General features: G+C 36.2%; 3 protein-coding genes across 4 annotated transcripts in view; 2 read left to right on the forward strand and 1 right to left on the reverse strand.

The window, feature by feature from the left end:
• The window catches only part of Naa15-16 (N-alpha-acetyltransferase 15/16), a 96592-nt gene extending 92273 nt beyond the window's left edge, over positions 1-4319 (forward strand). The window contains exon 16 of the mRNA XM_074098469.1: positions 694-4319. Within this exon, the coding sequence (XP_073954570.1) occupies positions 694-882 (189 nt within the window). The 3' untranslated portion in view covers positions 883-4319. The remainder of the gene's footprint in view (positions 1-693) is intronic.
• Positions 4320-4353: 34 nt separating this feature from the next.
• LOC141435728 (deoxycytidylate deaminase) lies at positions 4354-8068 on the reverse strand. 2 transcript variants are annotated; one of them, XM_074098492.1, is made up of 5 exons: positions 7803-8068; positions 7525-7661; positions 5714-5802; positions 4637-4850; positions 4354-4553 (listed from the first exon to the last, which is right to left on the reverse strand). In XM_074098492.1, exons 2-5 carry the CDS (start codon positions 7620-7622, stop codon positions 4475-4477), a joined length of 480 nt encoding a protein of 159 aa, XP_073954593.1. In that variant the 5' UTR covers positions 7623-7661; positions 7803-8068; the 3' UTR covers positions 4354-4474. The 2 variants fall into 2 exon arrangements, with proteins under 2 accessions (XP_073954593.1, XP_073954592.1); XM_074098491.1 differs by having other exon boundaries at positions 7525-7680; positions 7803-7964.
• LOC141435721 (ecdysone oxidase-like) lies at positions 6534-19934 on the forward strand. The gene is made up of 4 exons (XM_074098474.1): positions 6534-6730; positions 8169-8446; positions 15674-15807; positions 17150-19934. The coding sequence occupies exons 2-4, from the start codon at positions 8296-8298 to the stop codon at positions 18713-18715; spliced, it is 1851 nt and encodes a 616-aa protein (XP_073954575.1). The 5' UTR covers positions 6534-6730; positions 8169-8295; the 3' UTR covers positions 18716-19934.
• Positions 19935-20243: the final 309 nt, after the last annotated feature.

The raw sequence follows: 20243 nt of genomic DNA on the forward strand, positions 1-20243 counted from the left end.
GCTTGGGCCGTAGTTTCCACGCGGGTCCGATGAGGATTGGGAACTTCGCACGTTCACAATTGAAATTCTTAGCAGGTGGATGCATTTTCACCGTAAAGCTTATGGAAAATTCCAAATGTCATATCGAACATAAACTTCGAAAAACTCGGAGGTACGAGCCCGGGTTTGATTGAACCTACGCTACGACCCTCTGCTTGAGTTGAGAGACCATATTTAGCGAAACCACTGGGCAACCACGGCTTTTTATCATTGGTGATGCGCACTAACTTCTGAACAAATAACCTAACCAACAAAAAAAGTTGGAACAGCCCCGACTTTGTCGCTTCAAAGTTCAACATTTCAAAAACCGCTCGTTACCGAGGCGGGAGTCGTTACCGAGATTCTGATTATATATACCAGAATTGCTCGTTTGAAGGTATTAGATGGTTAGATTGATAAACATAGATCAGACTTATTAATAAAGCTCCTTCGTGCAAACGTTACTCACGTTCTTGTGGATCTATGTCACACTGTAAACAGAAAAGCTGTAACACTAATTCACCGTGTGTGTTTGTAATAAAATTGAATCGTTGATTTTATTTTTAACAGTACGACCTAGGACATTAGTGTCTTATAAAAATTAACTTAGAGGAAGCTCGTCTTTAGTTGTACAATGATAGTTTCCTGGCTAACATTTTAATGTCTATGTTCCAGGGTTGCGTGGAAGTCCTAGAGAGCCTCCGGGAAGGCGACTTCGGGCCGTGCGAGGCCGAAATAGAGCAGTACATCGCAGCGTGCGCTGTGAAGTTCCCGTACGCCATCGCATTCAAGCCGCCGGCCGCACAACCCGATAACCATGTCGCCGACGCTTTACAGCCGAAAGAGATAGCTGTCAACAACTGAATGAACACTACGCCGTTGTTTACACATATTCATTGTAGTCACAGGAAAGGTAAAAGATGTGCTTTTGGTTACAGTGCTACCTGATTAACCTCTTGATCGTTACAGCCGTGACAGAAATTAAAAGAGATCACACTCCGCCTGACTTTTTTTAATTTAACTGAAAATATGAATTTACAGCGACGATTCGTTCTGTGGCGTATAGAGTACGCTACTCCATCCTTATTGTACCGATCAAGAGGTTAAAGCCTCATTTAGACGGTGCTAGAAATAGCGTGCGAGTTAAGGTACATTGCCGTTTATGATCGATCATTTATAAAGTTGGAGCCGCGTGTGGCAATAGAACGAAAGAAGCACGTTATTTCTCGCATCGATCAAAATTAACCTTGGTGGCTTTACTGATATTAGTAAATTCTGGATATGCGGGGATTCGTCAAGCGGGATTTTATGGGCGGCCTTTTTATTTATTATCTGTAGCTATTGGTTGGTTGGTTGTATGATTGAAATGGCATGTAAACATTTTTCATCTTATTGCTATTAACGTATTTAAATTATTCACGTTGCGTTGATATTGAAAGATACATCGTTTTGTGATCACGACTATTTATTTCAAAAATGCGGTTTATACTTTTATACATTGAGGTGGTCTGTTCTTATCTGCGCGAATGAATAGTAATGAAGATATTGAGTGAGTTTTTATTATACAATGAATATTATGGGCACACAACACTCATTTAGACCGACAACACATATTGTCACTACATTGAAAAAATCTCATATCTCAAATCAATACGTCAACAAATTTGACCCTTAAAACAATGTTCATTAAGTTCACTCGGAAAGATCATCGATTTTAAGATACCAGCTTTTTACAAAGTAGTGACGATATGTCACTGTTATTTGGCCCCGGGGCTTTTTATCGATGGAGGGGAACTTTGCTCGATTTTTCTGAAGTCGATCTCAATCACGAAATGTTCCATGTCACTTACAATATATTTAACTATTTTTTCCATAGTTTAATAAAATAACGCTGAACAGTATCCTGTTTGAGGAAATTAATTTAATATTCAACTTAATTTTTACTGTACCTAGTGGCTATCACACTGAAAATTTTAATTGTCTACTTAATGCGCTTCAAAAGATACAACCCTGTGATAGACTGGACATTTAGTAATAGGATCCCGTTCGCAAATTTGGTTTGGAACCTTGAAAACAAAGTTAATAATTCGTTTTGGTTGTTTGATGGTAAATATAAGTTTCCTGCCTGATGTGTAATGGGAATCAACTGAAGGCATGTTTTTATATTACAATACATGATCCGTTGTTTGTTACTCTGGCACTCTTATAAAAGCAGAAATTTTAGGGCATTTTCATAAAAAAACATAAACCTCCTTCGGGCAGTCTCGTAAAAGGGTTTGAGGTGGTAAATACCTGTAAATTTGTATCTATGTACGTTATTTAGTATTAACAGTTAGTTTTCTGACTACAACTAACTAACATGTTAATTGTTTTTTTTTCGAAAATGCTCATCTTTAAATTTCGACTTTTATTTTAACACGGTATCCGTTTATTTTATACTTTTTTATAGTGAACAAGTTTCATGAGGTACCGAATAACATCCGTATATTATGGTGACGTCGTTTTTGACCTACAAATATCAACCGCGCAACTTTCTTGAGTATGTCATAATAGTGAGTAGCGACCTTTACGGCGAGTTGCTGCGTCCGAATTTTCGATTACTTGATGAACCCAATCGAATACAACCTGACCTTTGTTAACCTACTCTATAAACGTACCTCTCTTTTTCCCAAGCGAAAGTGGGTTCACTAGCAAACATTAATATTTCTTTGTGTGGATATTGTCAACAAAGTATTTTTTTTGGTCAGTCAGTACTTCATATTCAAGAGACAATTTTCATTAAGGCGAGATTTTGAAAGTATGTTTTTTGGATTTACGATTGATTGACAACTGATTTTAATAAATGTAAAATGATTTTTATTGGTACTTTAATAAAATTTATTTTTAACCTTTTCGTAACAGATAATTTAGAACGAAATTATACATAACTTACTAATATAGACAACGCGACGTCGAATTCTCTTGATTAGATATTGGTGTTCGTTCATATCAAACTAGCTTCGATCACAAATATCTATACATCGAAAATAATCCGGAATAGTTATGTTGCTGAGTATCTTTCTTTTCTTTCTAAAATAGAAGAATATTGGTGATTCATCATGACATATTGAGATATTGTATGAAAGTTCAGTCTTGTCACAATTTTGTTGATAGAATTAATTATCTACAATTTCAGTGCGGTTGCCAGCAAATTTCTAGAATATTTGGCTAAGTTCGCGAAGGTACTTTATTATTAAAAATACGTTACATTCGTTTCTCCACAGTCAGCATTCAAAGTCCTAAAGTTTGCCGTCAACTGTAGTATGGTTATGGTTAAATTATTTTGTCAGTTACTTGTTCATAAGATGAGGAGTAAAATTATATTTGGCTTTTATATCATCAGTTCTGTCAGATAAATTGCTTAAAATATAAAATATGTTCCTTTTTATAGTTGTTAAGTTCGTTTGTGTTTGTTAAAATATCTTGCATTGAGACTCGCAGTGTTTATATTTTTATCGAATATACCGTTTTAAATGAACTGAAATGATTATAGAGCAATTTTTGCAAATAATTAACAATTGTTATACCGAATTAATTAGGAACAAATAGCAAAATTGTCTTATGATTGGTATGGACGCGCCCGTAGATCTAGTCCTAAGTCCGCACCGGTCGCCCATTGCAGTGACCGGTATAATAAACATTTAACTAATTAGTGTAAATTTTTCATTAATATAAGCGTTTCGTATAAAATCTGTGTAAGCTCCTATGATTATTTTGTTGAGTTAATGATGTGTGGCCTCACGTGTTCAATTCAAGTAACAATTGTATTTAGGATTTTAATGATGGTTTAAAATGTGTATAAAATTGTGTGGCAATTTCTCGAACCTCACGCAATATAGACTCTGAGGTACGCTTTGTAAATAATTCTTATATTTAAGTTTGTACTATACAATATTGTTAGAATTCTGCAGTCAGTGCAGCTGTGTTGACTCAAAGTATTGACTGCTGCTCGGAGCACTAGATATTATTTTAAAATTTTCGAATAAACAAGGACTCAAAAATAAAGCATTAGTTTTGTTTTCAGACATCATGTATTTGTAATGTTTGGACAATAATTCAATACACCAAATTTTTCTTTAGTTGCACACTGGCTGTGTACATTAACATGCACATGTTAAAGCTTTTATAGTACTTTATGATTTATCTTCAACATAATTGTGTTAAAGAACAGCCATGTTTTTTTTTGTATCCAGTTGTATGATTGGAGGATTTGTACCCCTGTCATTGTGTACATAAAGTAATAAAAATATTTTACAAATTGACACCTATATTTTTCTTTTATCATTAAAATGCATCTGCAAGTCTATTATTATTTAATTATTATGAAAATATTCTTACCCATTATGGTAACACATTACATATTTAAAAATATGATACAAAATGTTATTACTTATGATAAAAAGCTATGCGAGTTGCGTCATTTTCTAGGGCTCATATTGTTCCAGTCAATATCAGAGAAATTAATTTCAATTTTCTCATTCTTTGGAGTGAATTGCCTAAAATAAATAAACAATAAGTCTTTTTAGTTTGTCAAATTTCCATTTTCTTAGTGAAAAAATAAAACAGGAAAGTAACTTACCAGTACTTGACTCCTACAGCATCAAACATTCTTTTGGAAGCGACAGTCTCAGGTTTGTGTGCATGCTTGTCAGACAGATATATTACTTCCTTGATCCCTGACTGGATAATTATCTTGGCACATTCATTGCAAGGGAACAGACCAACATAGATTGAACAATCTTTAACATCCGCCGCATTCTTATTGAGAATTGCATTCATTTCTGCATGACACACTGAAAAGGTGAAAAGATTAAACTAGCGCAATTAATATGCGCATCTTAAAGTGAATTGTATTTATTTAAATATCTTGGGCCTTGCCCGTCCGTCCTTAATTTTTACAAATTTACAAATAGACCTTGCTAACATACGAATTTTAATACGGCCTCGTGAACTCCTTGATAGTTTTTTAAAATGCAGTGCTCACTATGACATTAGTTATTTTTCACCTAAGTGGTGAATGTTCAAAAAAAGAAAATTTGGCCAAATAAGTTATAACCATCAGTTATATAGATATGCTATGTGAAAGTTAAATACACTCTCTTAATGTTTGTAATAAACTTAACTTTGTGGTCAGCATAATTATTATGCACTCTGCCAGTTAGTGCACTTGAGTTGTCAGATAATCTGTTTCCAACACACATATTCACTGACCAGATATACAGATAAAGGAACATTAGTGTATATCAGTGGGTCTATAACTTCTGCATTTTTTAAACAATTATTTTCAGTTAAAATCTTCCCAAGTTCAGGTGTGTGATATGCTTTGTTTCATAGGTGTTGGGTACCCTGTATGTGACTGTAGTCCTCACATGTATGTATGTATAATGGGAACAGTGACTAGCTTCACTCAATAGGCGTAGTGCATAACTTGACAATATACTTAGATTAAAATTAAATACTGATTGAAAAAGTATGAATATGGAACGAAAACGAGATATATTCGCTATAAAATACAATTTTCCTAAATTAAGAAATGTGACCAGCTCTAACAAAAATCTTTATCAGCTATGTGTGAGCGCCAAATCTCCTTGATAAGGGTTAACAGAAGCCAAAGGAATGTAGGCAAAGGAAAGGACAAGTAACAGCTTCTCCTTACCATATAAATATTTGCTATCTAGTGGCGATGGAGTATTCTTGCCCCACGGGAACACCTCATCATCACATCCCAAAGGCATTCCATTGTACCTGAAAAAATCATAAGCCAATATTAGTAGGCTCTCAGTTGTCAGAACCGCACACTGGATTTTTGCACTTGTTAGGAGAATGAATAACTGGGAAACAAAATACTAATACTGCTGCTCTGTAACAATTTAGATCTCTTTGAAATCCTGGGAAGGACTTTTACCCTGCAAAAATAGCATAGTCCCCACAGGATTGCAATAAATTAATTCTTTGCAAATGAAGTCATAGGCAACAGTTAGTATCAGATATCATTAAAACTTCTATTTTTAAGTATATCTTTTGTTATGTTATGAATTGCAGGTTGATAAACTTGATAATGATAGTAACAACTCTGATAAGCTAATGTTCATAATTGATAAGTTCTTTTGTTACGTTATGAATAATTCATTGCAGGTTGATAAACTTGATAGTGCTAATAACAACTCTGATAAGCTAAGGTGCATACTCAATTGATAATTTTGCATGCATATCATTGTTCTCAAGAGCAATTAGGCGTATTCTCAATAATGATTCTTTTAGTGCATTTGCCCCCACTATTGGGCATATTACACCTGTCCAAATTTTTACAACAATCTTCAAAAATGATTCAAAGATCACGCTTTGACACAAAAAATGCCATACAGCTTGTTATGCAACAGCCATTTAATGAAACAAGTTATGTTAAATACTTTGTATATTGACCTTGGTTAATGAAGTCAATGTGAACTACAAAAAACCGCACTTCCATAATTGTGGATATAGTGCTGTTTCACACTCGGATGGGTGAAGCTGTCTTCAGTATTTTATTTCAGCTTGTTTTTTTTATTTAAATTTAAATTATCCAACGGTTAAAAAACAATTGTTATAGACTAACAAATTCTACTTAATATTTTAATGAAGCAAATGTCAGTGAAGTATATTGATTATGTTATGCAAAGGATTCAGTTACATGGTAAGTATTTTTTTGATTGCTAAAGGTAACACTTGAAAGTAGTTTTAAAATCGGCACTAGGCACTGCTGGGGTGTGCAGTAAATTTAGGTTGTGCTAGTACTGCCTACCCTGCTTCTGGGGCTGGCAGGTGCATGCATATCCTGCTGCTAGTGCAGCCTACCCTAACTTAGGGTTGCCATACGTCCTGGTACGCCAGGACATGTCCCGGTTTGAAGCATGGTGTCCCGGCTTCCCGGCCGATAAGCAAATTGTCCCAGTATAAAAATCATAGTTAATTAGTAGGGGGCTGGACTTGGTAAATAATAATATACCTAAAATAAACACGACTAACCAGCTAGGTACATAGCCGTTAACATGCATTTTCTGCTTTGTAGCGAAAAGCACCTATGAACAGAGAATCTGACTGGTGGATTGCTGGCATTAAATGACTGTGTTAAAAGTTGTTTTGTGTTTAGGCAAGGACTAAACTTATTATTATTCTTATCCATGTCACGTCACGTCATGTAATGTCACGAATAATTGTTTTCTTTCTTTCTTTAAACCTTTAAAATGACTTATTGTTGTAATAAAAGTTCTTTTTTTTTACTACTTTTTCTTTAAATGTCCCGGTCTGAGTCTCCAAACTTATGGCAACCCTACCCTAACTACATGCCACTGGTTTACTACACTTTACTATAGTATAGTATATACCATTAAGCAGCACAGTTTCTCAAACAATAACTTAGTTCACTTTAATGTACTTACCTACATATTTGCAAAGATCTCTGCGTAGTTGCATTCTTTTGAGACTTACCCAATTCCAACAATTTTATTTTCTTTGTTGACGACACATGCGCCGACTTGTGAGCTTGGGTCTTTACTCCGCTTGGCTGCGAGAAACGCCATCGCCATAAAGTATTCTCGCCAATCGATGTAGTCTTCACGTTTCTTCTGCAATTTACCGTTTACACTGTAATGAAGATTTTTTTCTTAGAAACCGTTAAGGAAGTTGCACACAAAGCACTCGTTTTGTGCGAGGCGAAGTTTGTTTTCAAAACTAAAACTTCACGTATAATAACTTTAAATATTTACTTTTGTAAGGACATGTTAGCGGTCATTTCTGCGAGATCCATCTTGTTAAAATATGCAAATTATCACACGCTTAACGTTTTTATAATTCGAATCAAAACCTTGACCATAACCGACCACCTGGGCCGCCTGCCTTGCCTTGCCTGTATTTCTTTCTAACTACTATGTTATGTCATGGTTATGTCAGAGATAGAGCCAAAAGCCACTCCGCTGGTTGCTGTCAACTGACAGCTGTCAACAGTCGGTTGACCATAGACGAAACTGTTAAATTAAAGTGCGCCATTCATGAAATATTCTATTTTATAGTAATTATTATTATGATTATTAAATTAGGAAATAACTAATCTAAAATCTAATATTTATTTACAGATACCGTATTGATATGTCACGTCGCAACTTTAGCTGAACCTTTTTTGTCGAAAAAAAAAACCAGTTTCGTGAAACAAAAGTTGAACGCATCATAAAGTTTTGCCGGGAATTTTTAAATTTATCGAATATGGCTACGTTGAACAGAGCGATGAACGATGCTCTATTCACACTGCAATCGTCGGCTAGAAGTTCCACCTTATTGCGATGGTTTCTACAAACACTGGCTATTTCTCAGGCTATTATGCCGACGGGGTGGCCTGTAACGCACAAATTAAAAGGTAAGTTAAGTAAGGAATACCTACAGTCAACCAATCTGATACCTGGGCTACCGTGGAACCTTATATAACATTAGAAATAATACCAATTTTAATTAATCAAAAAGGAACAATTGAGGTTACACTAAACTATCCTAAAAATAAATTAACTATATATACAGTTCGCCCAAGTCTTGTCCCTGAGGAAGAGTGCCCATAAGGCTGGCTGCATTTCCGCGCTGGATCGTGATTCCAATACGTTGGGCGAGAAATGCACCAGCCCTATGGTCATTGGTAATTTCGAATATTTTTTTTTTTATTTGTCCAAAAAGTTTGTGAGCGTCCGAACTCCATGGACCCAAAGTTTCAACAGCAAAAGCTGTAAATATGTAGTCTTTAGAGAGACCTGTATATTTGCGGCGTTTTGCTGTCTCAGCCTGCGCTGCTGCTCCGCCCGCCTTGGTAGATGAAGATGCTAAATGGGACGGCGCGAGGGTATCCACACAAGTGGCATCCCAGATAAGTGGCCGACCCATTTGCCAGGGAATAAGGGTTAATCCGTCGGGTCTCTTTCCATCATCGCGTAAGGAAAGGACTGCTCAATAAAATTAAAAATGGATAAAGATAACGATATATCTTGGAGCGTTGTGAGACTTATTTGGTTGCAAATTCACATGATTTGCCTGTTGCAGCTCAATGGGAGTCAATTAAGAATGTTCTTGTATTATTAGCAAACAACAGGGGTACATTTGAACGACATCTTATTCTAACACGTAGATGAAGTAAAATATTTTGGCTAAGGGAGCGCTTCCATAAGGGTAAAACTCTACCATATTTGAAGCTAAAATTGTATAGGTATCTGGAGTGGAATAGAGCTGCGCAGAGTGGTTCATCGGATTTTGCACATTTCCGTGCCGCTGCCTGAATGAAAACGCAACAATTTACTCGTACAGTCACCAGCATTAATATCTGTCACAGCGGAGCGTGCAAAAATATCTGACACGTCCTTCCGGCCCTATAAATAGAGTCGTATCAGATATTTATACACGCTTGTTGTATCAGCAGATATTGGTGCTGGTGACTGTACCTACCCATTTATCGCCATCGAGATTTTTAGCAACCAAGTCTCCATAGAACTCCTTGTTAAGATTGTAGAGTTGTAGTAGATAAGTTACGAGTCTATAATAATTTATCGGCAGGTATACCTAAAGCCGGAAGCCGTGGTGGCCTAATGGTTTGACCTATCGCCTCTCAAGCAGAGGGTCGTGGGTTCGAACCCCGGCTCGCACCTCTGAGTTTTTCGAAATTCATGTGCGGAATTACATTTGAAATTTACCACGAGCTTTGCGGTGAAGGAAAACATCGTGAGGAAACCTGCACAAACCAGCGAAGCGATTCAATGGTGCGTGCGAAGTTCCCAATCCGCACTGGGCCCGCGTGGGAACTATGGCCCAAGCCCTCTCAAAGTCAAAGTCAAAGTCAAAATATCTTTATTCAATTTAGGCTACAACAAGCACTTATGAATGTCAAAAAAAATCTACCACCGGTTCGGAAAAACCTCTGCTGAGAAGAATCCGGCAAGAAACTCAACGAGGTATATATATTTTTTTTAAAACAGATTTACAATATTATTAAATGACATGTATACATCACAAGTATTTATTACAACTTTATTTTTAACACAGTAGGTTCGCTATTTGAAGGGATCGCTAATGCGGATCGGAATTATTTCCAAATATCCCTGTCCATGATATAATCATTAACTTTATAATACGCCTTTGATATTAATGTCTTCTTGACAATAGATCTGAATTTTGTATCCGTTTCATTTATAATATTTTTTGGAATTTTATTATAAAAACGTATGCAATTTCCCAGAAAAGACTTTTTGGTTTTAGCCAGTCTGTAAGATGGAACTTTAAGCTTCCCTGTGTTTCTAGTAGCCTTTGGCTTATCGACGTTAGTGGGAAAATCACATATGTTCTTCCTAACATACATGATTATTTCAAAAACATAAAGCGACGGCAGGGTTAGGATATCTGTTTCCTTAAAAAAAGATCTTAAAGATTCACGCGTCTTCAAATTATAAATTGCTCTAATTGCTCTCTTTTGTAAGATAAAAATTGACTCAATGTCTGCAGCAGATCCCCATAAAATAAGGCCGTACGAAATAATGCTGTTAAAGTAAGCAAAATACACCAACCGTGCCGTCGCCACATCGGTTAGCTGCCGTATTTTCCAAACTGCAGAGAGCAGAGCTCAATCTACCCGCGATTGCTGTGACGTGAGGTCCCCACTGTAGTTTAGAATCGAGCGTTATTCCTAAAAATACTGTTGATTTTACAAATTCAATAGTTTGACCATTTAACTTTATATTAGAAACTGAATTCGAGCTAGATGAATTTATCAACGAGAATTTAATACATTTAGTTTTCTTAGGATTTAGTAACAAATTATTGGCAGCAAACCATGCGGATATCACGGACAGGGTTTCATTGGGCTCAATGAAGTCGGTATCTTTTCTACTAACCTTGAACAGTAAAGACGTGTCGTCAGCAAACATAACTATACCCGACTTTTGGCTTACCATATAAGTAAGGTCATTTACATAAATAAGATACAGGAATGGGGCAAGAATGGATCCTTGAGGCACTCCCATTTCGACCACAGATCCCTCCGATACCGTTCCGTTAATCGCTACCTTTTGCTTTCTCTGTGTGAGGTAAGATTTAATGAGTTCTAAAGCGAGGCCACGAATGCCATAAAAATTTAACTTACAAATTAAAGTATCATGATCCACACAATCAAAAGCTTTCGAAAGGTCGCAGAATACACCTATAGCGTCATGTGATTCCTCCCACGCTTGCAATATGAATTTAACTAAACTATGACCTGCGTCTGTAGTAGACCTGCCTTTTGTGAATCCGAACTGCTGTGGATGCATGATTTTATGGGTATTAAAATGCGAGATCATTTGCGTCAGCATTATTTTTTCGAAATATTTTGCTAAACGCTGATAGGATGGACACAGGACGATAATCAGAGGGATTATCTTTATCACCTGATTTAAAAATAGGAACTACTTTACTATATTTCATCAAATCTGGAAATACGCCTTCATCTATACAGCTATTAAAAATAAATGCTAAAGTTGGAGCAACGACATCTAAAATGGAATGTAGAACCTTAACTGAGACGCCCCACAAGTCTTCCGTTTTTTTTACTTTCAATAATCTAAAAGTCTTAATGATGTCACAGGGAGAGACATGCGTGAATTTAAAATTACTTAAGTTTGGAATGGATACATTTTGTTTTAAGAGCGATTCAGCTAACTTTGAGGAAGACGCGAGACATTTTGTCGTTTCGATGGGGATTTTAGAGAAGTAGGTATTAAACTCGTTAGCTACTTTAACCGCGTCCGTTTCTAATACGTTATTAATCTTTAATGATATAGAGGACTCCGCGTTCTTACGTCGACCGGTTTCAGTATTTATAATTTTCCAAACTGTTTTAATTTTATCATCAGAGGACTTAATTTTATTAGTTACATGGGCTGCTTTTGCTTTATTACATATCGACGGGTGAAAGGCTATTTGTATCAAGCGACACTTTGGGCGATATTGAGTTATATATATCATTGCAATCAGCAGATTTTTCTGCGTCGATTGAGCTGGGTTTGGTAAAGATCTGAGCACTTTTTTGGCGCTTAAACCGGTCATAATTTGGGGACTAATTCAGAACATCGAAGTATGAAGTGCCATTAAATTTGCCAGTTTCAAGTAACATTTGATTTAAGCTATATGAGGCTGTGATGGTTTTCCGCTTAAACTGTTCTTATCTTCCTAAATCTAATACGCAAAGTAGCTTAAAACATTTTTCCTATATTTAAAATTCACTAACAACGTCGGTTAAAGCATTTAGCTTTCCACAAAAAATCAACCAACATGTCGCTTAATACATTTAGCTTGCATCTAAAGCAAATAAAGCATGTCACTTGAACCATTTTGTCCTCACCTAATTTTCATACCACATATCGCTTGAACCATTTTTAAACGATGTCAAATTTAGAAAACGATGTTGCTTCAGCTTTTTATATCCGACATTTTTTATCCTAGCTAGTCATTGCAAGCGTTGAAATATTTTACTAAAGTTATTTAAACCTATACAAATCAATTTGGATAAAAATACGTTGTGTAGGTTAAAGCATAAAACTTAACTTCACTTACCCTAACTTCATGTCATGACGGTTAAATACACAATGACAGGAAACACTGTAGAAGAATTTATCCCTATTATTTCTAAACCGAAATTGCTTAATAATGCAAAGTATAAAACATCTCTCTCTATAACTAAGGTTTAATAAAATGACCTAAAGAAAATGTGCGATACCGAGAACGAGATAGTTGTACCGAGAGGTTTTTCATCAAGAATATTTAAAGCTTATGTCTAGATCACATAGATAACAAAAAATGCTATTTGCTCTTAAACTACTACTAAGTCTCAAGCAATCTTAGCCTTTATAATTTTCCTTGTAAATTTGATGTACTTACTATCAACCTGATTTTTTTCAAAACTTTTCACTCAACAGTTTAGACTTTAGAGGAGGGGGACGCTCGACTTTAATGAAAATTCGCAATTTAAAGTTGAATATTTTGCAAACAGATCACTGTATCGAAAAATCGTTAAGGCAACCCCCAATGGTTTTAAAAGACCAATCCAACGATACCCACACTATAGAAAAAAAATCACCCCTACTTTACGTCTATGGAAGGTACCCAAAAAATAAATTATTTTGTTTTTTTTTACTCCTTCGTCGGCGTGACTGATATGCATATTCATGCCAAATTACAACTTTGTAGTACCAACGGTCCCTGAGCATAGCCGCGGACAGACAGACAGACAGACGGACAGACATGGCGAAACTATAAGCGAAGCGAAACTATAAATGCAAACAACAAAAAGAAATGGTCGGCTTGTGTTTTTGTTCATGTAAACTTAACACAAAGATGACAGGTTCTTCAAATTTTTTTTTATATTTACACCATAATACTTGCAGTCAATCTGGCTAACTCTGAGTTTGCCTTTGAAATGTCGACAAACTTTTAATCGAATATCAGTTAAGATTAAGAGTCAATGTTTCCTATTTTTTCATTTTATCGAATATTCATTACCTCGAATGATTAAAATAAGTATTTTTATATTAACGATTTTTAATTTCTAGTTTATTTGGCAGAACTTCATTTCATATTTTATTATTTCATATTTTTTTGAATAAATTTTATTTATATTTGTAGGGATTTATTTTTGTTGGGATCGCAGTTCTAACGTAACCTAACCAACTTTTCTGGTAGCGACTTATTTTTGTTGGGGTCACAGTTTTAACCTAACCTACTTCCTGGTATCGATTTATTTTTGTTGGGGTCGCAGTTCTAGCATAGCCTAACATACTTTTCTGGCAGTGATTGATTTTTGTTAGAGTTGCGGTTCTAACCCAACCTAACCAATTTTTCTGGTACCGGTTTTTTTTTTGGTCACAGTTCTAACCTAACCTACTTTTCTGGTAGCGATTTTTTTGAAGTGGTAGTTCTAACCTAACCTATTTTCTGGTGTTTTATAAGATATAAACAGCGATATTTTGTTTTTCTGTGTCATGAATAGTTGATGAAATGTATTTTTAAGCAAATAATATTTTTTGTACTGTTGTTCTAATAATTTTTTTAATAAGTAATGAATAGTCGATGAAGTGAAATTACTCAAAGAGAAAAAATTAGTATTGAATATTCTATGAATAGATTTCGATGAAATGAAATTCGATAAGTAGATAGTTTGTCGACATTAATCAAGGGGCACCTCTAACTTTGATTATCATAATTATATTCTACCTAAACATAGATAATTTAGGTACTATTTCATCGACTAAAAATGTTGCCAATTTAAAGTATAACCGTAGGAAAGCTTGGCTAGTTAAATTCAATTTTTTTTTCTTATATGCCGTTATATTCAAAGTTGGCCAGATTTACTTGTAATAACAATTATTATAATTAAGCTTTTGAAAGACAAGATAAGTACTTTGTTAGTAAAGTTTTAATTTACGGAAGTTAAGTGTTGATTTGATTAGTTATTATTAATTATTGTTACAGGTGCCAGTTTGGTAAAATAATTAATAATTTACAACTAAGTTCCTAAACCAAACCAAAATTAAAGCTGCATTTGTTTACTTTTGCGAAAAGTAAAAACATTTTTGATTTATAATTTAACTTTTTTTTTTTTTTTTTTACTTGTAGACTTGATTCATATCTCTAAATACTGGAGTATCAACCGCCTACATCTAAATAATTCGTGAAAAATCTGTGATTTCAAACAATCCCGTTATTAATAAGCATGTGTCTTCAACCAATATGAACTTCCCCTATTTTTTTACAAATAAGGCATATAAACTAATTTGCTTTGCACCGTTTGGCTTGTGACATGACGTTTGATTCATTTAGCTTTACTCTGAAAGATAACCACCGATACACTTCAACCATTTTACCTGCTTCTGCAAGCGGAACCTGGTGGCCGTTAAAACAATTTTCCTGACTCTAACAAGTGGCTACTTTGTATGAAGCGACGTTTATTTTAGGAAATAATAGTTTTTTGTTTATAACACCTAAACTGATTTTGAAGCATGCAAAATAAAATCCATTGCTGGCACTATTCTATAAATATAACCATTTGTTTTATTTTTATGATTTTTTTTCTGAAAATTTCAACTTTGATTGCTTCTCCTGTAAAGTTCAAAAAATGTCGCTTAATACAAATAGCCTTTCACCCGTCGATATAATTTTGAATAATTTTGAATAATCCCTGACATACTGGTGGAAACGTTCATCAGTGGTACTCTTGTTCTGAGAGGAGGCCTGTGCCCCAGCAGTGGGACGTATATAGGCTGGGATGATGATGATGAGGTATACCTAAGTAACAAACTATTGTATCTTTGTCAAATCACAGAATAGGCATGAAATTGGAAAAAAAATTACCTAAATATATTAAAGAAGTCATGTAAATATATAATGTAGTCGGCGTTGCAGTGCGGCGTAGTAATCCAAGGTGTGAATTAGGCTTAGTTGCTGTGTGGTTGCGGTATTAAACTGTACCAATAGTGTATTATATCGTCGTGATAAAGTCCCAGGAGTGGTATTAATTACGCGTGAAAATTACGAAAATTATTTTAAGCATTACACTTCAATCAATTCTCCTGTTGGCCAACAGATGGTGAAAGGTTTGACTTCATCGTGGTTGGAGCGGGGTCCGCCGGGGCTGCGCTTGCGGCGCGTCTCAGCGAGGTGCCGCATTGGAGCGTGCTCCTGATCGAGGGTGGGGGAGACCCACCCCCGGCCAGCGTGGTAACTATCATTTAAGAATTCATTTACTACCTACCTAAAACAAGAGTTACATGACTAACTGGCAGACAATGCATAGCCTCTAAATAAGGGCGGTTTGGGGGGAGGGGGGAAGCATGGGGGCCATTTTTAATTAAATCCTATTACACTATACTACACTAAAGAGGAGAATTGATTATGCTATGTGATTTGATCCTAATGTTATTCTGCAATAAATAAGTTTTAACGTTTTATTTGCGAAAAAATAACAAGACAGACATACAGACAGCGGAGTCTCAATAATAGGGTTCCGTTGGCACCCTTTGGGTACGGAACCCTAAAAAGGCTACTCACTGACTGTCTCATTAACTCTCACTCAGCCCAAATACCAGTCAAGGATTAAGTATTGCCGCGGAAGTGTTCTAAGCTAATTTAAAGTCGAACTCAATACCTACTAACACACATATCGTTAATAAATAATAGATAAATCAGCAAGCAGTAATTTAGAGTAGACCTATGCTGCACTTGACCGCAATATTGAGGCCACAGACCTTGTACATCCAATACTCGTTGGTATTAAATCACTGGCGGATCATTATTATTCATTCATCATGCAGTAGGGCTACTACGAAACCCGAAACTCGAAGTTCGTGTCGTACCGTCCCTCTCGCTCTCGTATTAAACAGTATAAGTGTCAGAGGGACCGCATGACACGAACTTCGAGTTTAGTAGTAGCCCTGCAGTTTCTAAATTGACTACTTACGTCAACCTTAATTTGGTTCGTTCATTCAGAATGATAAATATTAATAGGTAAGTTAATAGTTAAGGGGCGCTTACACATCTCCGTTTCACATCTGTTGGTATCCAGCAAGTTGTATTATAATAGAACCATTTTGTCGTTGGGAAAGAAGCCTCCTCGAATTTAATTATATATCAGTGATAATACCAGCCGGAAATGATAAAAAAATGGTACGGTCACGATCGTTAATTTGGGACCCACTTAAGATCGAATTCAAAGAATTTTTTACGAAATGGGTCTCAAATTAGTGCTCGTTACCGTACCTAATTGAAGTGTGTCGACTGCTAGAAAATTGTGTAGATTCCTGGGTAAAAAGTCTTTTTAGTCAGTCAGTTAACTAATCAGAAAGTATTGGAGACACACTTGTTTTGTCTGTCAATCATACAAAAAATGACAAAGACAAAGCGCGTCAAAGTTCAAGAGTGGGAGTCCGTGAAGTGACTCTTTAACTTTTACGACACCCACGAAGAGATGGGTCCGTCCAAATTTAAAATCGGACACGGCGTGGACTAGTATCAATTAGGTACGGATGTTTAAAGTAACATGTTTATTTTCTTACATTTGCAGTCACCAAGTCTGTTTGCAACTCTGGCGCACACCAAATACGACTGGGCCTACAAAGCTTCACTGGACCAGGGTGTAGGCAGTGGCCACCCTAATCGCACTGTATTTATGACCCGTGGCAAGATGCTTGGAGGCTCCTCCTCCAACAACTATGAAATTTACTCCAGGGGTGTCCCAGAAGACTACAATGGGTGGGACAGGATAGCCCCCGGTTGGGAATGGGACACAGCGTTACACTATTTCAAAAAACTTGAACGCATGTCTGACGCTACCGTCATGAAACTTAACCCTTATCTACACTCGATAGAAGGTCCCGTCGCAATATCAAGACCAGATCCAAACATATACTTCGCAGCTGCTAACGATAGGATCTTAGAATCCCTTGAAGAGATAGGAGTAAAAAGGTTACATGAAAATAACGGTCCTGAGATATTTGGGGCTTCCACACCGCATTTCACGTTTGCTGATGGTAGACGATCTAGTACAGCAGAGGCGTACTTAATACCCAATAAAAACCGACCCAACCTCCATATAGCTAAGTTTTCAAGAGTAACGAAAGTTCTAGTCGATCCGAATATGCATCACTCGTATGGTGTTGAAGTCACAACAAAGTCAGGAAGAACTATGAATGTTTTTGCTAGTTTAGAAGTCGTGTTGTCCGCTGGGACTATAGATACGCCTAAGATTTTGATGCTCTCTGGCATTGGACCTAAAGAGGAGATGCTAAAGTTAAACATAGAAGTGATTGCTGATCTTCCAGTTGGCAAAAATCTGCATGATCACATGCTGATACCTATTGTATTTCAAGGGCAAAGAGGTTTGCAATCAACCGCTCAAAATCTTGCTACTATTACGGAGTTAGACTCTTTTCCCGTACCTATCCAGTGCGGTTTCTTTAAGTTAAACACGTCATCACCAAATCACATAGTGGAAAATAAACCTCAATTTCAAATTTTCAACGTACATATTGGTGCCAGCGTGTCCCCACTTATAGAGATTGGCTGTAGAACAATAACAAACTATGCTGCTTCGTTCTGTGCATCCATTGGTGATGCTAATATCTACAATGAAATTGACTTCACACAGCTTATCCTGTTGCACCCAAAATCTCGCGGACAAGTGAAGCTGCGAAGTAAGAATCCGTTTGACGATCCTGTTATAGAACTGGGGTATTACAGGAACAAAAACGATCTTGATGTTGTTGTTGAAGGTGTAAAGTTTATAATACGCTTGGCCAAGACGACATATTTTAGAAAAGTGGGAGGACGTGTTGCCAGATTAAACGTTAAGGAATGTAGAGGATTGAAATGGGGGTCTGATAATTATTGGCGATGTTATGCAAAGAACGTCCCAACTTCATTGCTACACCCTGTTGGGACTTGTGCGATGGGGCCGCAGGGTGTGGTGGACGAAACTCTGAAGGTGCATGGCATTTCCGGACTAAGAGTTGTAGATGCTTCCATCATGCCAACAATACCTAGCGGAAATACCAACATACCCACTATAATGATCGGCGAAAGGGCGGCTGATTTAATTAAGGCTAATTACCAAGCTATGTCAATGTTCTAGTAAAATATATGTTAAGTAGGTACAATTAAAATGTTACTGTTTCTGTAGTTTTAATTGATAAGTACTTTATTTTGGTTTACCTTGTAGCACGAACTTTGTTGACATATTTCATTTCTAAATTCGAAGGGCTCTGTTCTAATACAGCCATTGGCCTTTTTTAATAAATTAAAAATTACGTATTTTATTTTGAAACTACTGTTCCGACTATTGATGAATTACTGATAATTTATAATAAATTACCAATTAATGAAAAAAAGTTCAGCTTAGTAGTCAAGCGAGTGTCAGAAAATATTATTTGGGTTCAATCTTGAAGGTGTATTTTCACTCACTTCCAGTGGTCGGGTTGATGTTTTAATAATTTGGCACATTTATATTCAGCAAGGTGTTTTTTTCTGTACACACAAGCGTAGCTTGCTCGCAAAAAATCACATCAACTCTTTGTTTTGCGAAGTTACCATGAGGTAAGCTCGCGTGAGATATGATTAAAAAAGTAAAGCGAATTAAATGTTTCAACTCACAATTATAAGTCGGGAAGGCTCCGACCAATTTCTATGTTTTCGGAAGATCTTTTTCAAAGGTCATTGCGTTGACGATGGTGGCTCTCCCCGCATTGCCTTACAGTACGCCTAAATTTAGGGTATTCTTACAAGTTTAGGGTAAAAAAAAAATTACGTGCCTTATTCAGTTCCATCACCTTTCGGATCATGTATGTACATACATACCTACAAAACCCTTCACCCGTACCAGCAGCCTTACCTGTACCTATTAGTGAAATTGAACCAGTGATAAAAATGACGATTTTTGGATGTGAATATCTAAATAACCGTTTGAGGTGTGTTTATCTCACAAATTTCAACAAATGAGCCAAATTTGACATGTTTACGTGATGTAGTTTTTGAGTTATGAGGGGGTCAAAAGTGGCTCCAAATGGTTCGGGTAAAATTACACACGGTGCTGCTCGCCAGTTCTGTTATCTTGAACTTGGCTTGACATTACCGCGTGTGTAGATATGAGACGTGCTAGCGTCAAGAACATGTTCTGCCACCGCGGAACAACACGCTGCGTTGTCTCCCCCCGCATAGATTCGTTTTTTGTCTTGTTTTTTTAGTAGGTACTTACATACTTCATGTATTTTCGCATGTGTATTGAAGCGATTGTCTAGCTAGTCAATGAAGATATTATAAAATAAAAATAAAATATACTAAATAATATACATATAGTAATGTTTATTATTCATAAGAGATTTAATATTTACGTCCTCCCTGGTGTTTCAAAGTCATTATTAATATAATTTCAGAAAATTGTATAATTATTACTATTCATCGTGTTACTTTTGATTTCCGTTAGCTCTAAGGGAAAATTCAACAGGACAAATAATAGTACATTGTGTCTTAAGGGCGGTAAATAAGGAATTACGATCGCGAGTCTATTAGAAGCCCGAAGTCGAAGACTGAGGGCTTTAATGAGTCGATGTTCATAATTCTAGTACCGCCCGTGCGACATAAAATGTTTTTCATCACATTTGCGA

The sequence above is a fragment of the Choristoneura fumiferana genome, chromosome 15, assembly GCF_025370935.1.
Source record: "Choristoneura fumiferana chromosome 15, NRCan_CFum_1, whole genome shotgun sequence".
Lineage (NCBI taxonomy): Eukaryota > Metazoa > Arthropoda > Insecta > Lepidoptera > Tortricidae > Choristoneura > Choristoneura fumiferana.

Excerpts from the sequence above, each read along its gene's own strand:
- LOC141435728 (XM_074098491.1), bottom strand. The coding sequence starts at position 7,843 with ATGGATCTCGCAGAAATGACCGCTAACATGTCCTTACAAAA. Across the intron at positions 7,681-7,802 it reads GCTAACATGTCCTTACAAAA|TGTAAACGGTAAATTGCAGA; the intron begins GTAAATATTTAA and ends TCTTCATTACAG. Across the intron at positions 4,554-4,636 it reads GCTGTAGGAGTCAAGTACTG|GCAATTCACTCCAAAGAATG; the intron begins GTAAGTTACTTT and ends TATTTATTTTAG.
- LOC141435721 (XM_074098474.1), top strand. The coding sequence starts at position 8,296 with ATGGCTACGTTGAACAGAGCGATGAACGATGCTCTATTCACACTGCAA. Across the intron at positions 8,447-15,673 it reads TGTAACGCACAAATTAAAAG|ATGGTGAAAGGTTTGACTTC; the intron begins GTAAGTTAAGTA and ends GTTGGCCAACAG. Across the intron at positions 15,808-17,149 it reads ACCCACCCCCGGCCAGCGTG|TCACCAAGTCTGTTTGCAAC; the intron begins GTAACTATCATT and ends TTACATTTGCAG.